Source organism: Salmo salar, chromosome 15, assembly GCF_965601325.2.
Source record: "Salmo salar chromosome 15, fSalSal1, whole genome shotgun sequence".
Lineage (NCBI taxonomy): Eukaryota > Metazoa > Chordata > Actinopteri > Salmoniformes > Salmonidae > Salmo > Salmo salar.
Genome location: NC_138305.1, coordinates 32,384,330 through 32,410,877, shown reverse-complemented (window position 1 = coordinate 32,410,877; position 26,548 = coordinate 32,384,330). Strand labels below are relative to the sequence as shown.

Below are 26,548 nucleotides of genomic sequence, written 5' to 3'. Positions count from 1 at the left end.
ACAAATACACACGGTTCGACTGAACAAACACACACTTACTCTCTCGGATGGTGTTGAAGGTCCACTGGTCGTTCGTGAAGAAGGGGTGTCTCTTGATCTCCTCCACGCCGTTCCTCCCCAGACGCACCTCCCTGTACATAGCCAATGGGACGTAGCGGTCAGAGAGCGGTCACTCACTCAAACGTGCAAATTGACCGCAACACAAAGCAAAGCGCCACTTTCCTCCACACAGCTGGAGTGACCAGTAGCCCACTAGGCACTGACCACAGTCCACTGATTGGCCAGGCTGGAATGCCTCACGACCACTGCAGCGGTCAGTAACGGCCAGTAGAACAAGAGTCTTAGCGCAGCCAGTAAGAGTAGTGATACGGAGAGAATGTAGATCCAGGAAGTTACACAGGAGCAAAGTAGGGACCAGACTAGTCAACAACACTACTGACATACCACTGCTATATCTACTGCTGCAATTCCCTCCCTCCTCTTCCCCTCTGGCCTCCCTCCCTCCCTCCTCTTCCCCTCTGGCCTCCCTCCCTCCCTCCCTCCCTCCTCTTCCCCTCTGGCCTCCCTCCCTCCTTCCTCTTCCCCTCTGGCCTCCCTCCCTCCTCTGCCACAGGGTGCAGGGCCGGAGGGGTGCGGCAGTTTGGGCTGCCACGTGTGGGACATTCCAGACTCAGCCAAAAGGAACAGAGCAAGGAAGGGGCGTGCCCCACTAGAAAATATGATGGGAAAGACCATGGCAGACACACAGAGCATGTCCCGAAGCTCAGAATACTGAGGAGAGAGAGTGAGCAAGAAAGAGATATAGGGTAATACAGAAAGAGAAATATGGAGAGAAGAGGGAGAGAATATCAAAACAACAAGAGGGCCGAATGCCAAATAGAGAGAAAAATAGAAATGTGGGAAAAAAAAGAGAGATGGAGAGAGACAGGATTAAGAGAGAGAGAGAGTTGACTGACTGAGCTGGTGAGTAGAGAGAGTTGGTGGGACTGGTCTTTACTGACTGACTGAGCTGGTGAGTAGAGAGAGTTGGTGGGACTGGTCTTTACTGACTGACTGAGCTGGTGAGTAGAGAGAGTTGGTGGGACTGGTCTTTACTGACTGACTGACTGAGCTGGTGAGTAGAGAGAGTTGATGGGACTGGTCTTTACTGACTGACTGAGCTGGTGAGTAGAGAGAGTTGGTGAGACTGGTCCTTACTGACTGACTGAGCTGGTGAGTAGAGAGAGTTGATGGGACTGGTCTTTACTGACTGACTGAGCTGGTGAGTAGAGAGAGTTGGTGGGACTGGTCTTTACTGACTGACTGAGCTGGTGAGTAGAGAGAGTTGGTGAGACTGGTCCTTACTGACTGACTGAGCTGGTGAGTAGAGAGAGTTGGTGGGACTGGTCCTTACTGACTGACTGAGCTGGTGAGTAGTGAGAGTTGGTGGGACTGGTCTTTACTGACTGACTGAGCTGGTGAGTAGAGAGAGTTGGTGGGACTGGTCTTTACTGACTGACTGACTGAGATGGTGAGTAGAGAGAGTTGGTGAGACTGGTCCTTACTGACTGACTGAGCTGGTGAGTAGAGAGAGTTGGTGGGACTGGTCCTTACTGACTGACTGACTGACTGAGCTGGTGAGTAGAGAGAGTTGGTGGGACTGGTCTTTACTGACTGACTGACTGAGCTGGTGAGTAGAGAGAGTTGATGGGACTGGTCTTTACTGACTGACTGACTGACTGAGATGGTGAGTAGAGAGAGTGGTGAGTGGGAGGCTGGTCTTTACTGACTGACTGCGAGGGGGGGGGGCTGGCACTGACTGACGAGCTGGTGAGTAGAGAGAGTTGGTGGGACTGGTCTCTGCTACTGACTGACTGACTGACGGCTGGTGAGTAGAGAGAGTTGGTGGAGACTGGTCTGCTTACTGACTGACTGAGCTGGTGAGTAGAGAGAGTTGGGGCTGGCACGCGACTGGCTGGGCGTGGGGTGTGGGACTGGTCACTGACTGACTGAGCTGGTGAGTAGAGAGAGTTGGTGGGACTGGTCTTTACTGACTGACTGAGCTGGTGAGTAGAGAGAGTTGAGTGGGACTGGTCTTTACTGACTGACTGAGCTGGTGAGTAGAGAGGTTGATGGGACTGGTCTTTACTGACTGACTGAGCTGGTGAGTAGAGAGAGTTGGTGGGACTGGTCTTTACTGACTGACTGAGCTGGTGAGTAGAGAGAGTTGGTGGGACTGGTCCTTACTGACTGACTGAGCTGGTGAGTAGAGAGAGTTGATGGGACTGGTCTTTACTGACTGACTGACTGACTGAGCTGGTGAGTAGAGAGAGTTGGTGGGACTGGTCTTTACTGACTGACTGACTGAGCTGGTGAGTAGAGAGAGTTGGTGAGGACTGGTCCTTACTGACTGACTGAGCTGGTGAGTAGAGAGAGTTGGTGAGGACTGGTCCTTTACTGACTGACTGAGCTGGTGAGTAGAGAGAGTTGGTGAGGACTGGTCCTTTACTGACTGACTGAGCTGGTGAGTAGAGAGAGTTGGTGGGACTGGTCTTTACTGACTGACTGACTGACTGAGCTGGTGAGTAGAGAGAGTTGGTGGGACTGGTCTTTACTGACTGACTGAGCTGGTGAGTAGAGAGAGTTGGTGGGACTGGTCCTTACTGACTGACTGAGCTGGTGAGTAGAGAGAGTTGGTGGGACTGGTCTTTACTGACTGACTGACTGAGCTGGTGAGTAGAGAGAGTTGGTGGGACTGGTCTTTACTGACTGACTGAGCTGGTGAGTAGAGAGAGTTGGTGGGACTGGTCTTTACTGACTGACTGACTGAGCTGGTGAGTAGAGAGAGTTGGTGGGACTGGTCTTTACTGACTGACTGACTGAGCTGGTGAGTAGAGAGAGTTGGTGGGACTGGTCTTTACTGACTGACTGAGCTGGTGAGTAGAGAGAGTTGGTGGGACTGGTCCTTACTGACTGACTGAGCTGGTGAGTAGAGAGAGTTGGTGGGACTGGTCCTTACTGACTGACTGAGCTGGTGAGTAGAGAGAGTTGATGGGACTGGTCTTTACTGACTGACTGAGCTGGTGAGTAGAGAGAGTTGATGGGACTGGTCTTTACTGACTGACTGAGCTGGTGAGTAGAGAGAGTTGGTGGGACTGGTCTTTACTGACTGACTGAGCTGGTGAGTAGAGAGAGTTGGTGGGACTGGTCTTTACTGACTGACTGAGCTGGTGAGTAGAGAGAGTTGACGGGACTGGTCTTTACTGACTGACTGACTGAGCTGGTGAGTAGAGAGAGTTGACGGGACTGGTCTTTACTGACTGACTGACTGAGCTGGTGAGTAGAGAGAGTTGACGGGACTGGTCTTTACTGACTGACTGACTGAGCTGGTGAGTAGAGAGAGTTGGTGGGACTGGTCTTTACTGACTGACTGACTGAGCTGGTGAGTAGAGAGAGTTGGTGAGACTGGTCCTTACTGACTGACTGAGCTGGTGAGTAGAGAGAGTTGACGGGACTGGTCTTTACTGACTGACTGACTGAGCTGGTGAGTAGAGAGAGTTGGTGGGACTGGTCTTTACTGACTGACTGACTGAGCTGGTGAGTAGAGAGAGTTGGTGAGACTGGTCCTTACTGACTGACTGAGCTGGTGAGTAGAGAGAGTTGGTGGGACTGGTCTTTACTGACTGACTGAGCTGGTAGTAGAGAGAGTTGGTGGGACTGGTCTTTACCTGACTGACTGAGCTGGTGAGTAGAGAGAGTTGGTGGAGACTGGTCCTTACTGACTGACTGAGCTGGTGAGTAGAGAGAGTTGGTGGGACTGGTCCTTACTGACTGATGGAGTGAGTGAGTCAGTGAACTACAGTGTGTAACGGCCCTGCTACACTATAGCCATCGGGCGTTCAGCATTGCCATTAGCGATCAGCTGTTGAGGAAATGCTTCCTTTTGGTTGCATATGGCCTCAACTATACAACACTGGTTATTTAACTAACATTTACGAAGTCAAGAAGCTACACGTCCTAGCTAGCTTGCAACTTGTGTAATTAGAGGATAATTTAGTACAACCATCAGCAACAATTTAATGAGCACAAAGCTATTGTACTTACACATAATGGATGAAAATGGTACAGTACAGTAGGGGCAAAGTACCCAAATGTCAAACAATCCTAATACGACTTGGATTTAAAGGACAAGCGCTGGTGGAAGAACTGGTGGAAGAAATAAGGTGCAAGGAAACTCTTAACCATGTTTATATGAATCCAATGCTTTTTATGTTCTTTAGTAGTAGATGTAAGAACCAAGTACCTTTATCTGACAGAGAGAGAGAGAGAGAGAGAGAGAGAGAGAGAGAGAGAGAGAGAGAGAGAGAGAGAGAGAAAAACAACAAATGAAGTCATAGCACATGTGACATGTTGTGTTTATGTAATATTAAACATGCATCACTGACTACCTTCTTCAAATTGGGTTAATAAAAACATCAACAGTAAAAACATAATACAACACTTCTTCAGAAATCTATCTGTTCACAGCCAGCGTGTGTGTGTGTGTGTGTGTGTGGTGTGTGTGTGTGTGTTCAACCAAACAAGATTGTCTGGTTTATCTTCAAGAAGACACTGCGTTCCAGAGGAGGTAGTCGTTCGGTTTCTCAAGCCTGACGACAGGCTGAATATTCTCTCCACGAACGCTTGGGATGCAGGGGCAGAAACCAGACCCAGTGCCACAGGGCACAGCTTTGGATAAACAGCCATCCTTGCCTGCCAGAACTGGAGAGGTGACTGTAAACATGCCCACCTTCACGGCAGACAGTGACTGTCAGTTTGAAGCTGCTCAGTGTGGATTGCGAACGGCTACAGCAACTTTACAAGCTGTTCTACCTTGGCCCAGTCCAGTCCGTGCTCACCCTGTTATTACTGATAGTTAGTGATACTGATGCACATGCTAGGCCTATTTGAAACATCGCCATCTACTGGCAGCATTTACTCAGTCAGAAGCTTAAAAACCCATTTGAAAAAAATAAAAATCAAATTCCAATTGATTTTTAGAAGAAAAAAAACTCAAAATTAATGATGGTTTTTATTTTACGTGGTTTTGCAGTCAAAGAAGATAGTAAACTGAAATAAAACTATACTGAAACTAAGTAGTTTATATTTTAGTTTCAGTTTTAGTTTACTATAATAACCTTAGTTTGTGTAGGGCGTGTGTGTGTGTGTGTGTGTGTGTGTGTGTGTGTGTGTGTGTGTATCTCTGTGTGTATGTGAGTGTGGTGTGAGAGAGAGACTGCAGAGTGAGTGAGAGAGAAAATAAACAGAGGGGAAGGGGAGTAGAAGACAGGCATTGTGCGGCAGCAGAAAGGGCTAGTGTTTCATGTCTACTATACCTCTAATGTCCCAGCCTCTCATTAACCTCAACTCCTATCAACTACTAGTACGATGCTAAGTATAATCATTAACCTCTATTCCCATCAACTACTACTACGATGCTAAGTATAATCATTAACCTCAACTCCTATCAACTACTAGTATGATGCTAAGTATAATCATTAACCTCAACTTCTATCAACTACTACTACGATGCTAAGTATAATCATTAACCTCTACTCCTATCAACTACTACTACGCTGCTAAGTATAATCATTAACCTCTACTCCTATCAACTACTACGATGCTAAGTATAATCATTAACCTCTACTCCCATCAACTACTACTACGATGCTAAGTATAATCATTAACCTCTATTCCCATCAACTACAACGATGCTAAGTATAATCATTAACCTCTACTCCCATCAACTACCACTACGCTGCTAAGTATAATCATTAACCTCTACTCCCATCAACTACTACAATGATGCTAAGTATAATCATTAATCTCTACCCCCATCAACTACTATGATGCTAAGTATAATCATTAACCTCTACTCCCATCAACTACTACTACGATGCTAAGTATAATAATGAACCTCTACTACTACTACGATGCTAAGTATAATAATTAACCTCTACTACTACAATGCTAAGTATAATCATTAACCTCTACTCCCATCAACTACAACGATGCTAAGTATAATCATTAACCTCTACTCCCATCAACTACTACAATGATGCAAGTATAATCATTAACCTCTACTCCCATCAACTACCACTACGCTGCTAAGTATAATCATTAACCTCTACTCCCATCAACTACTACAATGATGCTAAGTATAATCATTAATCTCTACCCCCATCAACTACTATGATGCTAAGTATAATCATTAACCTCTACTACTACTACGATGCTAAGTATAATCATTAACCTCTACTCCCATCAACTACTACTACTACGATGCTAAGTATAATAATTAATCTCTACTACTACTACTACTACTACTACTACAATGCTAAGTATAATCATTAACCTCTACTCCCATCAACTACTACTATGATGCTAAGTATAATCATTAACCTCTACTCCTATCAACTACTACTACTACTACTACTACGATGCTAAGTATAATCATTAACCTCTACTCCCATCAACTACTACGATGCTAAGTATAATCATTAACCTCTACTACTACGATGCAAAGTATAATCATTAACCTCTACTACTACGATGCAAAGTATAATCATTAACCTCTACTCCCATCAACTACTACTACTACGATGCTAAGTATAATAATTAATCTCTACTACTACTACTACTACTACTACAATGCTAAGTATAATCATTAACCTCTACTCCCATCAACTACTACTATGATGCTAAGTATAATCATTAACCTCTACTCCTATCAACTACTACTACTACTACTACTACGATGCAAAGTATAATCATTAACCTCTACTCCCATCAACTACTACTATGATGCTAAGTATAATCATTAACCTCTACTACTACGATGCAAAGTATAATCATTAACCTCTACTACTACGATGCAAAGTATAATCATTAACCTCTACTCCCATCAACTACTACTACTACGATGCTAAGTATAATAATTAATCTCTACTACTACTACTACTACTACAATGCTAAGTATAATCATTAACCTCTACTCCCATCAACTACTACTATGATGCTAAGTATAATCATTAACCTCTACTCCTATCAACTACTACTACTACTACTACTACGATGCTAAGTATAATCATTAACCTCTACTACTATGATGCAAAGTATAATCATTAACCTCTACTACTACGATGCAAAGTATAATCATTAACCTCTACTCCCATCAACTACTACTATGATGCTAAGTATAATCATTAACCTCTACTACTACTACTACTACTACTACTACTACCACCAACTACTACTACGATGCTAAGTATAATCATTAACCTCTACTCCAACTACTACTACTACGATGCTAAGTATAATCATTAACCTCTACTCCCATCAACTACTACTACTATGATGCTAAGTATAATCATTAACCTCTACTCCTATCAACTACAACGATGCTAAGTATAATCATTAACCTCTACTCCTATCAACTACTACTACGACGACGACGATACTAAGTATAATCATTAACCTCTATTCCCATCAACTACAACGATGCTAAATATAATCATTAACCTCTACTACTACGATGCTAAGCATAATCATTAATCTCTACTACTACTACGATGCTAAGTATAATCATTAACCTCTACTCCCATCAACTACTACTACGATGCTAAGTATAGTCATTAACCTCTACTCCCATCAACTACTACTACGATGCTAAGTATAATCATTAACCTCTACTCCCATCAACTACAACTATTACTACTACTACTACTACGCTAAGTATAATCATTAACCTCTACTCCCATCAACTACTACTATTACTACGCTAAGTATAATCATTAACCTCTACTCCCATCAACTACTACTACTACTACTACGATGCTAAGTATAATCATTAACCTCTCCTCCTATCAACTAGTACTAGTACTACGATGCTAAGTATAATCATTAACCTCTACTCCCATCAACTACTACTACGATGCTAAGTATCCTCATTAACCTCTACTCCCATCAACTACTTCTACGATGCTAAGTATCCTCATTAACCTCTATTCCATCAACTACTACTACGATGCTAAGTATAATCATTAACCTCTACTCCTATCAACTACTACTACGACGATACTAAGTATAATCATTAACCTCTATTCCCATCAACTACAACGATGCTAAATATAATCATTAATCTCTACTACTACTACGATGCTAAGTATAATCATTAATCTCTACTACTACTACAATGCTAAGTATAATCATTAATCTCTACTACTACTACGATGCTAAGTATAATCATTAACCTCTACTCCCATCAACTACAACTATTACTACTACTACTACGCTAAGTATAATCATTAACCTCTACTCCCAACAACAACTACTACTACTACTACTACTACTACTACTACTACTACTACTACGCTAAGTATAATCATTAACCTCTACTCCCATCAACTACTACTATTACTACTACTACTACTACTACGCTAAGTATAATCATTAACCTCTACTCCCATCAACTACTACTACTACGATGCTAAGTATAATCATTAACCTCTACTCCCATCAACTACTACTACGATGCTAAGTATCCTCATTAACCTCTACTCCCATCAACTACTACTACGATGCTAAGTATCTAATAGCCATTAACAAAGAATCGCTCACTCAGGTGTCATTCCCATCTTTTCTGGTCCCAGTTTAAACTAAGAACAACTTTGTTTGTTGTTCAAGGCTTAATAACAATATTTATAGTGTTCATAAGCACTACATTGATACTTCACAAATCATTTAAGCAAATTCATAATACAGTTGAAGTCGGAAGTTTACATACACTTAGGTTGGAGTCATTAAAACTCGTTTTTCAACCACTCCACAAATGTCTTGTTAACAAACTATAGCTTTGGCAAGTCGGTTAGGACATCTACTTTGTGCATGACACAAGTAATTTTCCAAACAATTGTTTAGACAGATTATTTAACTTATAATTCACTGTATCCCAATTCCTGTGGGTCAGAAGTTTACATACACTAAGTTGACTGTGCCTTTAAACAGCTTGGAAAATTCCAGAACATGATGTCATGGCTTTAGAAGCTTCTGATAGGCTAATTGACATCATTTGAGTCAATTGGAAGTGTACCTGTGGGTGTATTTCAAGGCCTACCTTCAAACTCAGTGCCTCTTTGCTTGACATCATGGGAAAATCACGTTCTGTCTCCTAGAGATGAACGTACTTTGGTGTGAAAAGTGCGAATCAATCCCAGGACAACAGCAAAGGACCTTGTGAAGATGCTGAAGGAAACAGGTACAAAAGTATCTATAGCCACAGTAAAGAGTCCTATATCAACATAACCTGAAAGGCCACTCAGCAAGGAAGAAGCCATTTCTCCAAAACCGCCATAAAAAATATCGTACTTTTTGGAGAAATGTCCTCTGGTCTGATGAAACAAAAATAGAACTGTTTGGCCATAATGACCATCGTTATGTTTGGAGGAAAAAGGGAGAGGCTTGCAAGCCAAAGAACACCGTCCCAACCGTGAAGCACGGGGGTGGCAGCATCATGTTGTGGGGGTGCTTTGCTGCAGGAGGGACTGGTGCACTTCACAAAATAGATGACATCATGAGGAGGAAAATTATGTGGATATATTGAAGCAATATCTCAAGACATCAGTCAGGAAGTTAAAGCTTGGTCGCAAATGGGTCTTCCAAATGGACAATGACCCCAAGCATACTTCCAAAGTTGTGGCAAAAAGGCTTAAGGACAACAAAGTCAAGGTATTGGAGTGGCCATCACAAAGCCCTGACCTCAATCCCATAGAAAATGTGTGGGCAGAACTGAAAAAGCGTGTGCGAGCAAGGAGGCCTACAAACCTGACTCAGTTACACTAGCTGTGTCAGGAGGAATGTAAAACTTCCCGACTTCAACTGTACATATTTTATTAATTTATTGTTTAACCTTCATTTAACTAGGCAAGTCAATTAAGAACAAATTCTTATTTACAATGACAGCCTAGGAACAGTGCCTTGTTGAGGGGCAGAACGACAGATTTTTACCTTGTCAGTTTGGGGATTAGATCTAGCAACCTTTCGGTTACTGGCCCAACGCTATCCACTAGGCTACCTGTCACACTAGGCTACATAACCTTACGTCTGGTGCGATGCAAAATGTGGCATGACCGGTTTGCCTCCCTTTATGTGGCGTAGCACGACATTAGCTCAAGCTAAAGAGTGCTGAAGCATATAGGTCTTATTAAGGGATTATGAAGGTTTAGAGTGGGACAGCTTTTCTCCCACATAGCCCTCTTCTCCCTCCTCACGCTCCTCTCATTTTAAAAGGCAGTAACAGCCTCCACAGGAAAGTGTGAAAAAAAGAGAGATCACACTTTGAAAGAGCCGAGAGGTCAGGTAGGTCATGGGGGCTTTGTTACGTAGGTCAAACATACTGTACCTGTCAGACAGGAAGGCACAGATGAGGTCCTTGGCATCATTGGACATCTGCACATCATCAGGGAAGTTGAGGTTATTCTTGTGATCCATGATCTTCCCATAGGTTCCTACTAGTGACTCGGCATAAAATGGGGTTTCGCCTAAAAAGAGAGGTGAAATTTAAATGTTTTGGGGCTTTTGTTTGGCTTTACAGGGGAGGTTAAACTAGCTTCAATAAACACAAATAGCCTAGTAGTGTGACCACTGGATTCAAACCTTGGTGTTCGGCATGCCACAAGACTGTTAGCCCGCTGAGCTAAATCCAAGACATTAGCTTAGGGAGCTAACACAAGTCTTGAGGTCTCAGGCAAGGTTACATATCACCCGAGCGGGATTTATCAAACCATCTTCAGTAGCTTTGCGCCAATCCATATGACAAAACTAAGAGAATTAACATTAGCATGTCAACGGTCCGATTGAGATCCTGCACACCGTTCTGATTCAGGATCAGACAAACTCACTCACCGACCAGCATCTCAAAGATGAACACCCCCACGGACCACCAGTCACACTCGCGGCCGTAGTTGCCATCCCCCCCCTGGGACTTGAGCACCTCAGGGGAGATGTAGTCCGGAGTCCCCACCGCTGTGTCACAGTGGACCATGCCCGTCTGGAATGAGAGAGACAGACGGAGAGGCAGGCGGGGAAACAGGCAGACAGAGACATCGTTAAAGCAGATAACCTAAACAGTGAAACATATTGGGACAGTGTGCCAGACACAGATTAAGCCAAGTCCTTGAGTAAGAAGCACTTTTAATGGTGACTCTACATGATTTTTAGTCCAGGACTAAGCCCAATCTGTGTTTTATTTTTACTTATTTATTTCACCTTTATTTAACCAGGTAGGCCAGTTGAGAACAAGTTCTCATTTACAACTGCAACCTGGCCAAGATAAAGCAAAGCAGTGCGACAAAAACAACAGTTACACAAACAAACATACAGTCAATAACACAAAAAGAAAAATAGAAAAATCTATGTACAGTGTGTGCAAATGTAGAAGAGTAGGGAGTTAAGGCAATAAATAGGCCATAGAGGCAAAAATAATTACAATTTAGCATTAATACTGGAGTGATAGATGTGCAGATGATGATGTGCAAGTAGAGATACTTGGGTGCAAAAGAGCAAGAGTGTAAGTAATAATATGGGGATGAGGTAGTCGGGTGTTGGCTATGTACAGGTACAGGCAGAGAACTGGAAGGAAAGGCGGCCAAAGGAGGTGTTGGCTGCAGGGGGTGCTTTGCTGCAGGGGGTGCTGAGATGTTGGCCAGGGTAGGGGTAGCCAGGTGGAAAACATGGCCATGGAAAAATGCTTATTGAAATGATCGATTATCGTAGATTTATCGGTGGTAACAGTGTTTCCTAGCCTCAGAGCAGTGGGCAGCTGGGAGGAGGTGCTCTTATTCTCCATGGGCTTTACAGTGTCCCAAAACTTTTTGAAATTAGTGCTACAGGAAGCAAATTTCTGTATGAAAAAGCTAGTCTTAGCTTCCTAACTGACTGAGTTTTTTGGTTCCTGACAACCCTGAAAAGTTGCATATCACGGGGGCTATTTGATGCAAATGCAGAACGCCACAGGATGTTTTTGTGCTGGTCAAGGGAAGTCAAGTCTGGGGTGAACCAAGGGCTATATCTGTTCTTAGTTCTACATTTTTTGAATGGGGCATGCTTATTTAAGATGGAGAGGAAGGCACTTTTGAAGAGCAACCAGGCATCCTCTACTGATGGGATGAGGTCACTATCCTTCCAGGATACCCGGGCCAAGTCGATTAGAAAGGCCTGCTCGCTGAAGTGTTTTAGGGAGCGTTTGACAGTGATGAGGGGAGGTCGTTTGACTGCAGACCCAGTACGCACGCAGGCAATGAGGCAGATCACTGAGATCCTGGTTGAAGACAGCAGAGGTGTATTTAGAGGGAAGGTTGGTCAGGATGATATCTAAGAGGGTGCCCATGGTTACAGATTTTGAGGAAATTGTGTCTGGGAAACCGGCCCATTAAATTTGTCAAAGAGCTTTTTGGCACACCTTACCTGTCCTGTAAGTCATGATTCAGCAACTTAACCTGATGGACTTTCTACATGGAAATCGACACTAAACAATTCTAAATCTGACCACATGGTGGTGCACTGGAGCAGTGAAATTTCCCCAAACCCAGATTTTAGCAGTAGACAGTTCATCGCCTTGGAAATAGTCTAAAATTAGCTCATGTTAGCATTAAGTTACAGAAGAAAGCAGAAAAAAAAGTCAGCTCTAGGGCTTGAGTTTGGTGTTTCAGACAGAATTCCCATAACAAGACCATTTCAGATTAGGATGGAGTCTCACTCAGAAAACCCCCACAGCCCAGTCTAGGCCATGGACCAATGCTTCCCAGTCCTGGGGACCTAAAGGGGTGCACACACCTGATTCAAGTGAAGGCTTGATGACGAGTTGATTCTTGAACCAGCTGTGTTAGTGCAAAAAACTAAATGCGAACCCCTTTGGCTCCCCAGGACCAGGACTGGGTTGCACTGCCCTAGACCATCAGCCAATTCTCCAACTCCCCTGCAAACTCACAGAGTCCATCTTCATGCAGGTGCCAAAGTCAGCCAGCTTGAGGTGGCCATTTTGGTCCAGTAGTATGTTGTCCGGTTTCACATCGCGGTGGATGAAACCCATGGAGTGAATGGCATCTAGAGCCAGCACCACCTCGGCAGTGTAGAAACGGACCCACTTCTCTGGCATGTCGTAGTTCATGGTCAGGGTGACCAGATCTCCACCAGGCATATACTCCATCACCATGTAGAGGTGGTGGTCGTCTTGGAAAGCACAGCACAGCTGGAAAACACACATATCACAACAATAACAGCTTGATTGACATTTGGAGTATGTGAGAGGTGTGTGTACTGTACGTGTATGAGTGTGTGTGTGTGTACGTCTCTCTCCCTCCCTCTCTCACCTGGACGACCCAGGGGCTGTTGGAGAAGGCCATGATGTCTCTCTCCTCCCAGAAGAAGGCGGAGTCAGAGCGTTTGATCATCTCAAACTTGCTGAGCTGTTTCATGGCGTACACCTTCTGAGACGCCTTGTGACGGACCTGGAGGGGAGGTACATTTTATTAAGTCATTCTTTATCTCACCTTTATTTCACTACGCAAGTCAGTTAAGAACAAATTCTTATTTACAATGACGGCCTACCAAAAAGGCTTCCTGCGGGGACGGGGGCGGGGATTAAAAGGACAAAACACACATTATGAAGAGACAACACTACATAGAGAGACATAAGACAAATACATAGCAAAGCAACAACACAACATGGCAGCAACACATAACACAGCATGGTAGCAACACAACATGACAACAACATGGTAGCAGCACAAAACATGGTTCAAACATTATTGGGCACAGACAACAGCACAAAGGGCAAGAAGGTAGAGACAACAATACATCACGCAAAGCAGCCACAACTGTCAGTAAGAGTGTCCATGATTGAGTCTTTAAATGAAGAGATTGAGATGACGAGGTATAAGATTACACACACACACACACGCACGCACGCGCGGCCACACACGCACGCGCGGCCACACACACACACACACACACACACACGCACGCGCGGCCACACACACACACACACGCACGCGCGGCCACACACACACACACACGCGCGGCCACACACACACACACACGCGCGCGGCCACACACACACACACACACACACGCGCGCGCGCGGCCACACACACGCGCGCGGCCACACACACACACACACACACACACACACACACACACACACACACACGCGGCCACACACACACACACACCCACGCGGCCACACACACACACACACCCACGCGGCCACACACACACACACCCACGCGGCCACACACACACAAACACACACAAACACACACACGCGGCCACACACACACACACACCCACGCGGCCACACACACACACACCCACGCGGCCACACACACACAAACACACACAAACACACACACGCGGCCACACACACACACACACACACGCACGCGGCCACACACACACACGCGGCCACACACACACACACACGCGGCCACGCACACACACGCGGCCACGCACACACACACGCACACACACACGCGGCCACGCACACACACGCGGCCACACACACACACGCGGCCACACACACACACGCGGCCACACGCGGCCACACACACACACGCGGCCACACACACACGCGGCCACACACACACGCGGCCACACACACACGCGGCCACACACACACGCGGCCACACACACACGCGGCCACACACACACACGCGGCCACACACACACACGCGGCCACACACACACACACGCGGCCACACACACACACGCGGCCACACACACACACGCGGCCACACACACACACGCGGCCACACACACACGCGGCCACACACACACGCGGCCACACACACACGCGGCCACACACACACGCGGCCACACACACACGCGGCCACACACTTTATTTATACAAGTAGTAGACGCTACTGAGATACAAGATTTCTTTTACGAGGGAAACCGCCAAAAGAAAGCAGTATAAACACACATTCACAACATAAAACAGTCACCAGTAGACACAAGATACAATGTCACTTTGACACAAAGTTGCAGATAATGCCATTGAAGGCCCTTGATAACATAATGTCCTGCAAACAACAAGACAACACACACACAAAACATAAGATACACCCACAGGACAACATGTACACACAGATCGACCAGCCCCCCCTCTTCACACAAGACTTAAGACACAAAATGAATCTTTCCAACACACACAACCTGTCTAAACATGCCTTTATTACAAGGTACACAGAACCTGAAAAATACACAAAGAAAAACATACAGACAGGCAGGCACCTGGAAGGGGGAGACACAAACGCAAGAGCTCACACAGGCAGTGAGGAATCTAAATGTTCTTAATCTGTTTGTATATCATTGTATCTTTGCGGCGCAAACACACAAACACACGGAGGGAGTTTCTCACCAGTTGCACCACTCCATAGGCTCCTCTGCCGATCATCTTGACCTTGTCAAAGTCCTCCGGTTTCAACTGCAGGTCCCGCATCTTAACCATGGCCTTCTCATCTACAGGACAGAGAGGTCAGAGGTCAAATGGGTTACCATGGTAACAGAGGCCCACGCAAATGGTTGCATTCAAAGGAGAGGTCAGCAAGGGCCTCAGAGGTCAAATACCTTCACAGTTGTACCAGTCGTAAGTTACCTCCATGTGGATGCTAGTTAGAGGCGAGGTTGGTAAAACTTTACATTAACTTGCTCGTCTACCTGTGTTGTGTCACCAATTGCTACAGTAAGGGTGATATGTTTTGGGTTGGGTTTCATACTGGTTATTATATAGTCTTCTGATATGAAATAGTGCAAGGCAGGGTTGATACAGAAACTGTAGTTAATTGTTATAAACCAAAGGAGAGGTTGTACATTCACACTGGCAAAACAATCCAATGGCAGAACACTCTTGTTCGACAGTGCACCCGAGTGCAGAATAATTGATCAATTTACGAACGCACTTAATTCTGTAATGACAGGTGTCAGTAAACAGCAGTAAAAACAGAATGAAATTGTTGCCAGTAGCATGGTTACAGTCACTAGGTGAGTAAAATGAGCAGACTATGTCCTTCTCTCATTACGAGAGCTTGGAACTACACTGAGTGTACAAAACATTAAGGACACAGGCTCTTTCCATGACATCGACTGACCAGGCGAATCTGGATGAACGCTATGACCCCTTATTGATGTCACTTGTCACTTTAAAATCAGTGTAGATGAAGGGGAGGAGACAGGTTAAAGAAGGATTTTTAAGCCTTGAGACAATTGAGATATGGATTGTGTCTGCCATTCAGAAGGTGAATGGACAAGACAAAAGATCCTTTGAACAGGGTATGATAGTAGGTGCCAGGCGCACCAGTTTGTGTCAAGAACTGCAACGCTGCTGGGTTTTTCCACACTCAACAGTTTCCAGTGTGTATCAAGAAGGACATCCAGCCAACTTGACACATTATTGGAGTAAACATGGGCCAGCATCCCTTTGGAATGCTTTAGACACCTTGTAGAGTCCATTCCCCCAGTCAGCAATTTTGATCTTGCATTCTTTTGAACTTAAGATGAATTGGGGTATTTAGAGTACTATATAGTTTGAGAACATTAAACAGAACAAAGCTATGTCAATAATTAAATTGACAAAAATGCAGAACACCATTTTAGTCCCAAGCTTTCGATTTGTGTCTGGAATTTGTGCCAATCTGTTTGCTAGCAGACTGGAATATGTTCTGGGATTATTCTGATGGCATTGAGTAGTAAACCACATCAGTCACTGGCTTCATCAATAGGTGCATCAATGACGTCGTCCCCCACAGTGACCCTACGTACATACCCCAACCAGTAGCCATTGATTACAGGCAACATCCGCACTGAGCTAAAGGGTAGAGCTGTCGCTTTTAAGGAGCGGGACACTAACCCAAAAGCTTAGAAGAAATCCCGCTACGCCCTCCAACGAACAATCAATCAAACAGGCAAAGCATCAATACAGGACTAAGATCGAATCGTACTACACTGGCTCCGACGCTCATCGGATGTGGCAGGGCTTGCAAACTATTACAGACTACAAAGGGAAGCACAGCCGCGAGCTGCCCAGTGACACGAGCCAGATGAGTTACATTACTTCTATGCTTCCTTCGAAGCAACTAACAGTGAAACATGCATGCGAGCACCACCTGTTCTGGACAAATGTGTGATCACGCTCTCCTTAGCCGATGTAAGTAAGACCTAAACAGGTCAACATTCACAAGGCCGCAGGGCCAGACGGATTACCAGGACGTGTACTCAGAGCATGCGCTGACCAACTGGCAAGTGTCTTCAATGACATTTTCAACCTCTCCCTGACTGAGTCTGTAATACCAACATGTTTCAAGCAGAACACCATAGTCCCTGTGCCCAAGAACACTAAGGTAACCTACCTAAATGACTACCGACCTGTAGCGCTCACATCTGTAGCCATGAAGTGCTTTGAAAGGCTGGTCATGGCTCATATCAACACCATTATCCCAGAAACCCTAGACCCACTCCAATTTGCATACCGCCCAAACAGATCCACAGATGATGCCATCTCTATTGCACTCCACACTGCACTTTCCCACCTGGACAAAAGGAACACCTATGTGAGAATGCTATTCATCGACAGCTCATACAGCTCTGCGTTCAACACTATAGTGCCCTCAAAGCTAATCACTAAGCTAAGGACCCTGGGACTAAACAAGCTCCTGGACTTCCTGATGGGCCACACCCAGGTGGTAAGGGTAGGTAACAACACATCCGCCACGCTGATCCTCAACACGGGGGCCCCTCAGGGTTAAGTTTACCGATGACACAACAGTGGTAGGCCTGATCACTGACAATGATGACACAGCATACAGGGAGGAGGTCAGAGACCTGGCCGTGTGGTGCCAGGACAACAACCTCTCCCTCAATGTAAATAAGACAAACGAGATGATTGTGGACTACAGGAAAAGTAGGACCGAGTACGCCCCCATTCTCATCGATGGGGCTGCAGTGGAGCAGGTTGAGAGCTTCAAGTTCCTTGGTGTCCACATCACCAACAAACTATCATGGTCGAAACACACCAAGACAGTCGTGAAGAGGCCATGACAAAGCCTATTCCCCCTCAGGAGACTGAAAAGATTGGCATGAGTCCTCAGATCCTCAAAAAGTTCTACAGCTGCCCCATCGAGAGCATCCTGACTGTTTGCATCACTGCTTGGTATGGCAACTGCTTGGCCTCCGACCGCAAGACACTACAGAGGGTAGTGCGAACGGCCCAGTGCGTCACTAGGGCCAAGCTTCCTGCAATCCAGGACCTCTACACCAGGCGGTGTCAGAGGAAGGCCCTAAAAATTGTCAAAGACTCCAGCCACCCCAGTCATAGACTGTTCTCTCTGCTACCGCACGACAAGCGGAACTAGAGCGCCGAGTCGAGGTCCAAAAGGCTTCTTAACAGCTTCTACCCACAAACCATAAGACTCCTGACCAGCTAATCAAATGACTACCCGGACTACTTGCATTGCCCCCCTCTTTTATGCTGCTGCTCCTCTCTGTTTATTACTATGCATAGTCACTTTAACTCTACCTATATGTACATATTATCTCAATTACATTGACTAACCGGTGCCCCCGCACATTGACTCTGTACCGGTACCCCCTGTATATAGCCTCGCTACTGTTATTTTACTGCTGCTCTTTAATTATTTTTTAAATTTTTTTTACTTATTTTTCTTAAACTGCATTGTTGTTTAAGGGCTTGTAAGTAAGCATTTCACTGTAAGGTCTACACCTGTTCTATGTGACAAATACCATTTGATTTGCTTGACGTTTGCTTGAAGCTAAGCAACTTTAGCCAGTTAGCTTGGGTACTTGACTGCTGCTGTAAGGTCAGAATGCTCGGATAAACCCTACTCCTCAGCCAGAGCGTCCAATGTTTTCCTCCGAACACTCCTGAGAGCGAAACGCTCTGATTTTACACAAGGACTATCTGACAACGCACTGAATTATGTATGGCCCAGAGCGCACTGACACAGCCGAGTGAATTTACAAATGCACCCTAAGGATGACAATGGATTATGATGTTGAAAGTAGCCAGGAATTAAGGAGATGTGAAGTCGAGCTAACTCTATACCACTTCAGTTTACCAGTCCCAACTCATATAGCAACATTCATGTGCCCTGGATATCTCTATGCTTCAGCTGCGTTTAGATGGTACGAGATGGAGCACCAAGGTAAATGAGAGCACGAAGGTAAATGCCGTTGAACCTGGCATCGAATGCCATCAGCCGCCACGGTACAATGGGACTTGGCGCCTGAGTTGTAATCTTTTGACGTAGCGTTGTTTTCTACTGGATGTTGATTTGCACTGTTTCTGAATCACCATAGCAACGCATACATCACGCTTGCTTGCTTTTGCCATCTCCTTCTTTCTTGCTACCTCAGATAATGCAAAGCATCTTATTACCAAGGTCTGCCTCAAAGCAATTCTATATCTTACATCTGTTTAAGAAGGCATCTATGTTTTTGTTTTTCCGTAGCGCCGGGTAGTCCAAATCCAGGGCCAAGGCATTCATGGAATCCTGCGGAAAAAGTCAAAGAAATCCAATCAATTGAATGTGTTTGAAATGGTTTTCATGCGTTATTATAGAATCTAATTAAGCCAAGAATTCAGTTCACCTGCTAAATACAAGATTAAAGGGAAAGTTCAGTGATTAAATGTTTAGACATTTGTTTACTTACCTTGAAAGCTCATGATCAAAATATGTCAAATTGCTGAAATATCCCTTTCAGTTTTAAAATCTTTTTAACCAAAACGGTCTGTGTTCCGATATCCAAATAGTCATACTACTTAGAATGAAGCAATGTATTGGGCTGGGCATGCATTCTAAGTCGTACGCTAGCATGGACAATGGAACATAGCCTCTGTCTTCTTTCTGATCTCCAGCAAACAACCCAATGATTTATACCATCAAATTAAATAATAATAATGAAAGGGAAAGGTCAAAAGGCTAATGAAATCAACATCTCTTATTGCCCTCCATAGCAGCGTTCTCCCAAATGCAACACAGCTGGGAGAGAAGATGAGTCTGCTAATAGACAGAATAACAAACAAATGACACAATGACTAGTGGAGTTCTGCCTTTGATGTAGAGGGTAACAGGGATGGCCTTCTGGGCATGACATTTCAACAACCTCTCAGAGGGTTGGCCTTCTGGGTATGACATTTCAACAACCTCTCAGAGGGATGGCCTTCTGGGCATGGTCATTCAACAACCTCCCAGAGGGTTGGCCTTCTGGGTATGACATTTGAACAACCTCCCAGAGGGATGGCCTTCTGGGTATGACATTTGAACAACCTCCCAGAGGGATGGCCTTCTGGGTATGACATTTGAACAACCTCCCAGAGGGATGGCCTTCTGGGCATGACATTTCAACAACCTCTCAGAGGGATGGCCTTCTGGGCATGACATTTCAACAACCTCCCAGAGGGATGGCCTTCTGGGCATGACATTTCAACAACCTCCCAGAGGGATGGCCTTCTGGGCATGACATTTCAACAACCTCCCAGAGGGATGGCCTTCTGGGCATGACATTTCAACAACCTCCCAGAGGGATGGCCTTCTGGGCATGACATTTCAACAACCTCCCAGAGGGATGGCCTTCTGGGCATGGTCATTCAACATCTCCTTCCAAAACAAGTCACAGTGATATAAGGCAGACCTCCTGCCTATCCTTTCCAGGCCCTGTCTACACTCCACCACAGCCGGCTGGTAGTATATTGAGAGAGGGTAGTTTATAAATACCACACCCACACACACGGGGGATGTGTGGGTGGTGAGGGACTCCATGCTACTTAAGACCATGGGTTTAGTAGGAAAAAAAAGTTTTGAAACATTTCAAGTTATTACCCCCAGGAATGTGGAGGGAGGGTCAAGTGGAGTCAACTAGGGGGAAGGGAGGGTGTCCTCACAGCGTCATCTGTCCCCCCTTAACTCCAGCCATGTGAGTGGCCAGGTCTAGGATGGCTCTCCCTGGCATGTGGAACAATTCCTAGCCTTTAAATAGAGAGGGAGGGGGGCTTAAAGAGAGAGAGAGAGGGGGGCTTAAAGAGAGGGAGAGGAAAGAGAGAGACACAGACAGACAGAGAGAGACACAAAGAGAGAGAGAGAGAGAGAGAGAGAGAGAGAGCTAAAGATAGAGTGAGAGAAAGAAAAAGGGAGCGAGAGAGATGTCCCCTGGTGCAGGCCGGGTGTGTGGAAATAGACCCGAGGCTCAGAGGCTATAATGGTTTATTGAACAGTTCTCTGACTTGACCCAGCATTTCTAGGAGCTCAGGGTCCATTTCATTTTAGCGGCTGTGACGGAGTACATTTTGTCATTGAAGGCATGTATTCTATTTGTAATAGTGACGAATCCGAAATCTACATCCAGAGTACTCATCAAATGGCTCAGACACACCAGTAGGACTGTCAAACGTTTGGCTACTTAGCAACTCTGAACCGTTTCGGCAGCTAATCTCGTGTTCACACAGCAATGACCTTAAAGTCAATAGCCACTCAGCCTTGTTAAAATACTCCAAACCAGAAGGTGGCAGTAGTGTTGTTTGGCAATGCATGTCTGTCTGTTACTTGATGGTCGGAGAGCCTGTTCGTGGAGAGCTACCCTCCTGTAGGCTGTGATTTTCTCCTTTTTTTTTTTTTAGACACTCCGTTAATACAACAACAAAAACTAGACTACGGTACCTCCTCCAATGAGATAAACTAGACCCCATCATTCCCTCTCTACATGCAGAGGATGCTGACCAATCACAAGCGGTTTCTCTCACTCTCTGCATGGCATGCACATGCTGTCCCATTACAAGTGTCCCTGCTTAGAGCGCGCAGTTAGATGCTGGTGAGGAGAGAGCGGCTATACCTCAGAGTGCTTGTCGGAAACAAGAGTGCTGCTAGTGCTAACAAGACCGTTGATATAGTGCTAAAGAAGGGCGCATCTTCAGTGGTATGGCCAGTGGCATGTATTCATGGATGCTAAAGTGAGCCAGGCTTCCCCAAAAAATGTACCATGGAAAAAAATATATAAAAGGGTAAATCATTTTGTCTCTCAGGGTTTCATAAATGTCCCTCAATTGGCAATACTGAATGTATCTCACTGGAAAAAGCATCCTAGCGAACGAAACAGCGCCCGTGTCTCAGTATGTGTATCTGATGCGGTCTGGTCAAAAAGAGTATGACATTGTTGCCGCCCGTAGCGTGCCTAAACTGAGTGAGCTCTGCTGTGAACGGTCCTGGCACAAGGGAAGGGAAGCCAGTTTGGATTTGGCTTCACACCAATCACATCAGAAGACAAACATCATTGAATCGTTGCGTTGCTGGCTAGCCACCGGAGGACAACTAGCTAAAATCATCTCTTTCCTAAACTAGCCATGGATGGAGATAGGGATTTGTGGTTTTACTTAATTGTCTGTACTGGCCAATGATTATAACAGCAATTCTGATCCAAACATAAATTCATACATTGTGCCCCTGGCCTGAGAGGATGGAAGTTTCAAAATGTAGCTAGATGTATTACTCCACATCATATTCCGCTTACTTTGATTGGACTAAATCATGTTATCTTTTAGTTGTTACTGTATGAGACTAAGCATAGTTGACTAGATGATGTTGAAGTTGAAATGGTGTTGGATAATGTAGTCAGTGCTTGTTTTCTTTATGACTTGCGGTAACTCAATAGTTGTTTTTATGGTCCAAAAATGTGGGAAACGTTAACTTGCTTGGCCATGCTGTAGGTCATGTAACTGTTTGTTGTAACATATGACTGAACTAACAGGTTATAGAGCAAACAACGCAATTATCACAACACATAGGTTGTAATATGTATTTTTTCCACGTGGCTTGGCTTCCCTGGTGATTTTACCCACACACTGCTACGGAGTATGGCAGTATTTTGGCTATAGGCAAAGCGACCAAATGCAGGTGTTGTGCAAAAAGTGCCTCAGAGTTGCGGCGACAACACTACAAATGTATTATATAATTTGAATATAAAACATCCCACAGACACATAGAAATCACAGAGGCTATCCCTATAACATAACCAAAGACATGGCTCCTATCTACACAGTCAGCTTCAAGAAGAAGATAAAACAAGCTGACAGGAGATACAAGATTCCATCTCGCAGATATTTCTCCCAAGTCGCCATCCCAACACTGTATAACAAAATGAAGGGAGAAGTTGAAACATTGAATGTAGCGTTGAATGACTGGACCAGACTACAATGTTTTGGACACTGGCTGCACCTTGCAACTGGTAGGTTAAGGCACTTTGACTTATAATTCAATTATAATAATGACTGAGCTTACTTATACACAATCATAAGCTTCCTATTCCATCTTCAGCCTATGGCTGCCTGAATAAATAATGAACTTAATTTAAGAAATCATAGGCCTAATGATAAAATATGAACTCAATGTTATTAATTAATAAGTACTGCGCTTATAGCACACTATATTTTGATAATCATGTTAAACATTTATGTTTGTTAATATGTAGGTGTAATAATGCTATCATATGCAGCCTATAACAATGTTATAGGCCTTCCCTGTAGCTCAGTTGGTAGAGCATGGTGTTTGCAACGCCAGGGTTGTGGGTTCGATTCCCACGGGGGGCCAGCACAGAAAAAAAATCTAATTAAATGAAATGTATGCATTCACTACTGTAAGTCGCTCTGGATAAGAGCGTCTGCTAAATTACTAAAATGTAAATGTAAAATATTTTTCACTCGGTTAGCAGCCGTATGTATTCAGAATATGATCTCATTTTAGAAGTGACAGTTGTTTTAACCATGTCTGATGGAATTAACAAGTTTACACTCAAGTGTTTAAAAATTGCAATTGCAATATATGCCCCCCCCCCAAAAATATCACAATTAGACATTTTGTCCAAATCCTGCAGCCCTACTAGTTACTGTAGCTGCGCTAATGTTGCTATTGTTGTAGAAAACCCTTGTTGATACTAGCCAGATGGCCACAGCTATATTCCAATACAGCCAAATTCCAAGATGGCGTAGCAGTGCAGACGTGGTTTGTCGTCCTCTCGTTACTTTTTGTATTTTTTCATATATATTTCAATCTCTTTTACATTTTTTAATTAAATACACCTCCCGGTAACCTGCCTCACTCAATGTGACACGGATCCGCTATTTTCTTTTTTAGACCTTATAGCCAGAACCTCCATCAGTTGCTAGCCATCAGAAGCTAAGCAGCTAATTAGCTTCTAGCTATTTAGTAATTGTTAGCGGCCTTTACCCTCTGCACAGGCACCAGACGTTTTTTAGCCAGGATAATACCTGCCAGCATCGGACTGTTTTTCTCCACTACAATGCCGGATTCCTGCCATAAACCCTGGACCATTACTCCTGATCATCACAGCTAACTAGCTGCTACCGAGTGACCCAGCCCCGAAGCTAGCCCTGAGCCAGGTGCATCTCCCGGCTAGCAAACAAAATTACTACAACACCTCTTCGCCATCTGGCCCGGTCCCTTTGTCGACAAGGTGCCCCGCCGTACCACCAAGACTGATCCGGAGACGTAATTCCATCTGCTGTGCCCGACGTCGGAGCAGACGCTTCTCCTTACCCCAGCCTGCTAACTTTAAAACGCTGTGTCTCCCGCGTGCTAGCATAGCAACGACTACCACGCGGCTTCCCTGTTCCATCTATTGCTGTTCACTGGACCCTATGATCACTTGGCTACATGGCTGATGCCTGCTGATCTGTTCATATATCACGGCACTCCACTTTGTTTACCTTTGTTTATCTGTCGACCCTAGCCCCGAACTCAGGCCCTGTGTGTAGTTAACCGACCCTCTCTGCCCATTCATCGCCATTTTATCTGTTGTTGTTGTCTTAGCTGATTAGCTGTTGTTGTCTTACCCGTTGTTGTCTTAGCTAGCTCTCCCAATCAACACCTGTGATTGCTTTATGCCTCACTTTATGCCTCTCTCAAATGTCAATATGCCTTGTATACTGATGTTTAGGATAATTATCATTGTTTTAGTTTACTGTGGAGCCCCTAGTCCCACTCTACATGCCTTAGATACCTCCTTTGTCCCAACTCCCACACATGCAGTGACCTCACCCAGTATAACCAGCATGTCCAGAGATGCAACCTCTCTTATCATCCCTCAGTGCCTGGGCTTACCTCCACTGTACCCGCACCCAACATACCCCTGTCCGCACATTATGCCCTGAATCCATTCTACCACGCCCAGAAATCTGCTCCTTTTATTCTCTGTCCCCAACGCTCTAGAAGACCAGTTTTGCTAACCTTTAGCCGTACCCTCATCCTTCTCCTCCTCTGTTCCTCGGGTGATGAGGAGGCTAACCCAGGCCCTGCGTGTCCCCAGGCACTCTCGTTTATTGACTTCTGTAATTGAAAAAGCCTTGGTTTAATGCATGTTATCATCAGAAGCTTCCTCCCTAAGTTTGTTTTACTCACTGCTAAGCACACTCCGCCAACCCCGATGTCCTTGCCGTGTCTGAATCCTGGCTTAGGAAGGCCACCAAAAATTCTGAGATTTCCATACCCAACTACAACATGTTCCATCAAGATAGAACTGCCAGGGGCCTCCCGGGTGGCACAGTGGTCTACATTTACATTTACGTCATTTAGCAGACGCTCTTATCCAGAGCGCACTGCATCGCATTGTTAGCTGTGCCACCAGAGACTCTGGGTTCGAGCCCAGGCTCTGTTGCAGCTGGCCGCGACCGGGAGGCCCATGGGGTGGCGCACAATTGGCCTAGCGTCGTCCGGGTTAGGGATGGCTCATCGCGCACTAGCGACTCCTGTGGCGGGCCGGGCGCAGTGCACGTGACCAGGTCGCTAGGTGTACGGTGTTTCCTCCGACACATTGGTGCGGCTGGCTTCCGGGTTGGATGGGCGCTGTGTTAATAACCTGTTGGGGATAGGGGGCAGTATTTGCACGGCCGGATAAAAAATGTACCCGATTTAATCTGGCTACTACTCCTGCCCAGTAACTAGAATATGCATATAATTAGTAGATTTGGATAGCAAACACTAAGGTTTCTAAAACTGTTTGAATGGTGTCTGTGAGTATAACAGAACTCATATGGCAGGCAAAAACCTGAGAAGATTCCATGCAGGAAGTGGAAATCTGATTTGTGGAATCACCTTCAACACTTTGCCTATGAAACACACCGTGAGTTAGGATTCATTTAGCACTTCCTAAGGCTTCCACTAGATGTCAACAGTCTTTACAAAGTGGTTTGAGTCTTCTATGGTAGAAACCGACCGAAAGAGAGGCTTGGAAAGTTGGTCACAGGGGGAGGGCCATTACTACTATGACGCGGGCGCCCATGGGAAGCCTCTCATTCCGAAACGTTTAGTAAGACAATGCAATCGTCCGCCTTGAATATTATTGAAGCTCTGGTTGAAAAAGGCCCTAAAGATTTATGTAATACAACGTTTGACATGTTTGAACGAACGTAAATATATATGTTTTGCTCTTTCGTGGCGACAAGTCCCGCGCGCTA

General features: G+C 45.1%; 1 protein-coding gene across 6 annotated transcripts in view; it reads right to left on the bottom strand.

Moving 5' to 3' along the window:
- Nucleotides 1-26,548, bottom strand: part of LOC106571171 (rho-associated protein kinase 2) — a 77,676-nt gene that overhangs the window by 39,853 nt on the left and 11,275 nt on the right. For all 6 annotated transcript variants that reach the window (XR_001320866.3, XM_045695595.2, XM_014143923.3 and 3 more), the window contains exons 2-8: nt 19,499-19,580; nt 15,434-15,534; nt 13,386-13,523; nt 13,004-13,264; nt 10,921-11,065; nt 10,418-10,556; nt 40-131 (exon numbers count right to left, since the gene is read on the bottom strand). Coding sequence is in view for 5 of the 6 variants with exons in the window: in XM_045695595.2 (XP_045551551.2) it covers nt 40-131; nt 10,418-10,556; nt 10,921-11,065; nt 13,004-13,264; nt 13,386-13,523; nt 15,434-15,534; nt 19,499-19,580 (958 nt within the window). In the remaining variant the exon portion in view is untranslated. The remainder of the gene's footprint in view (nt 1-39; nt 132-10,417; nt 10,557-10,920; nt 11,066-13,003; nt 13,265-13,385; nt 13,524-15,433; nt 15,535-19,498; nt 19,581-26,548) is intronic.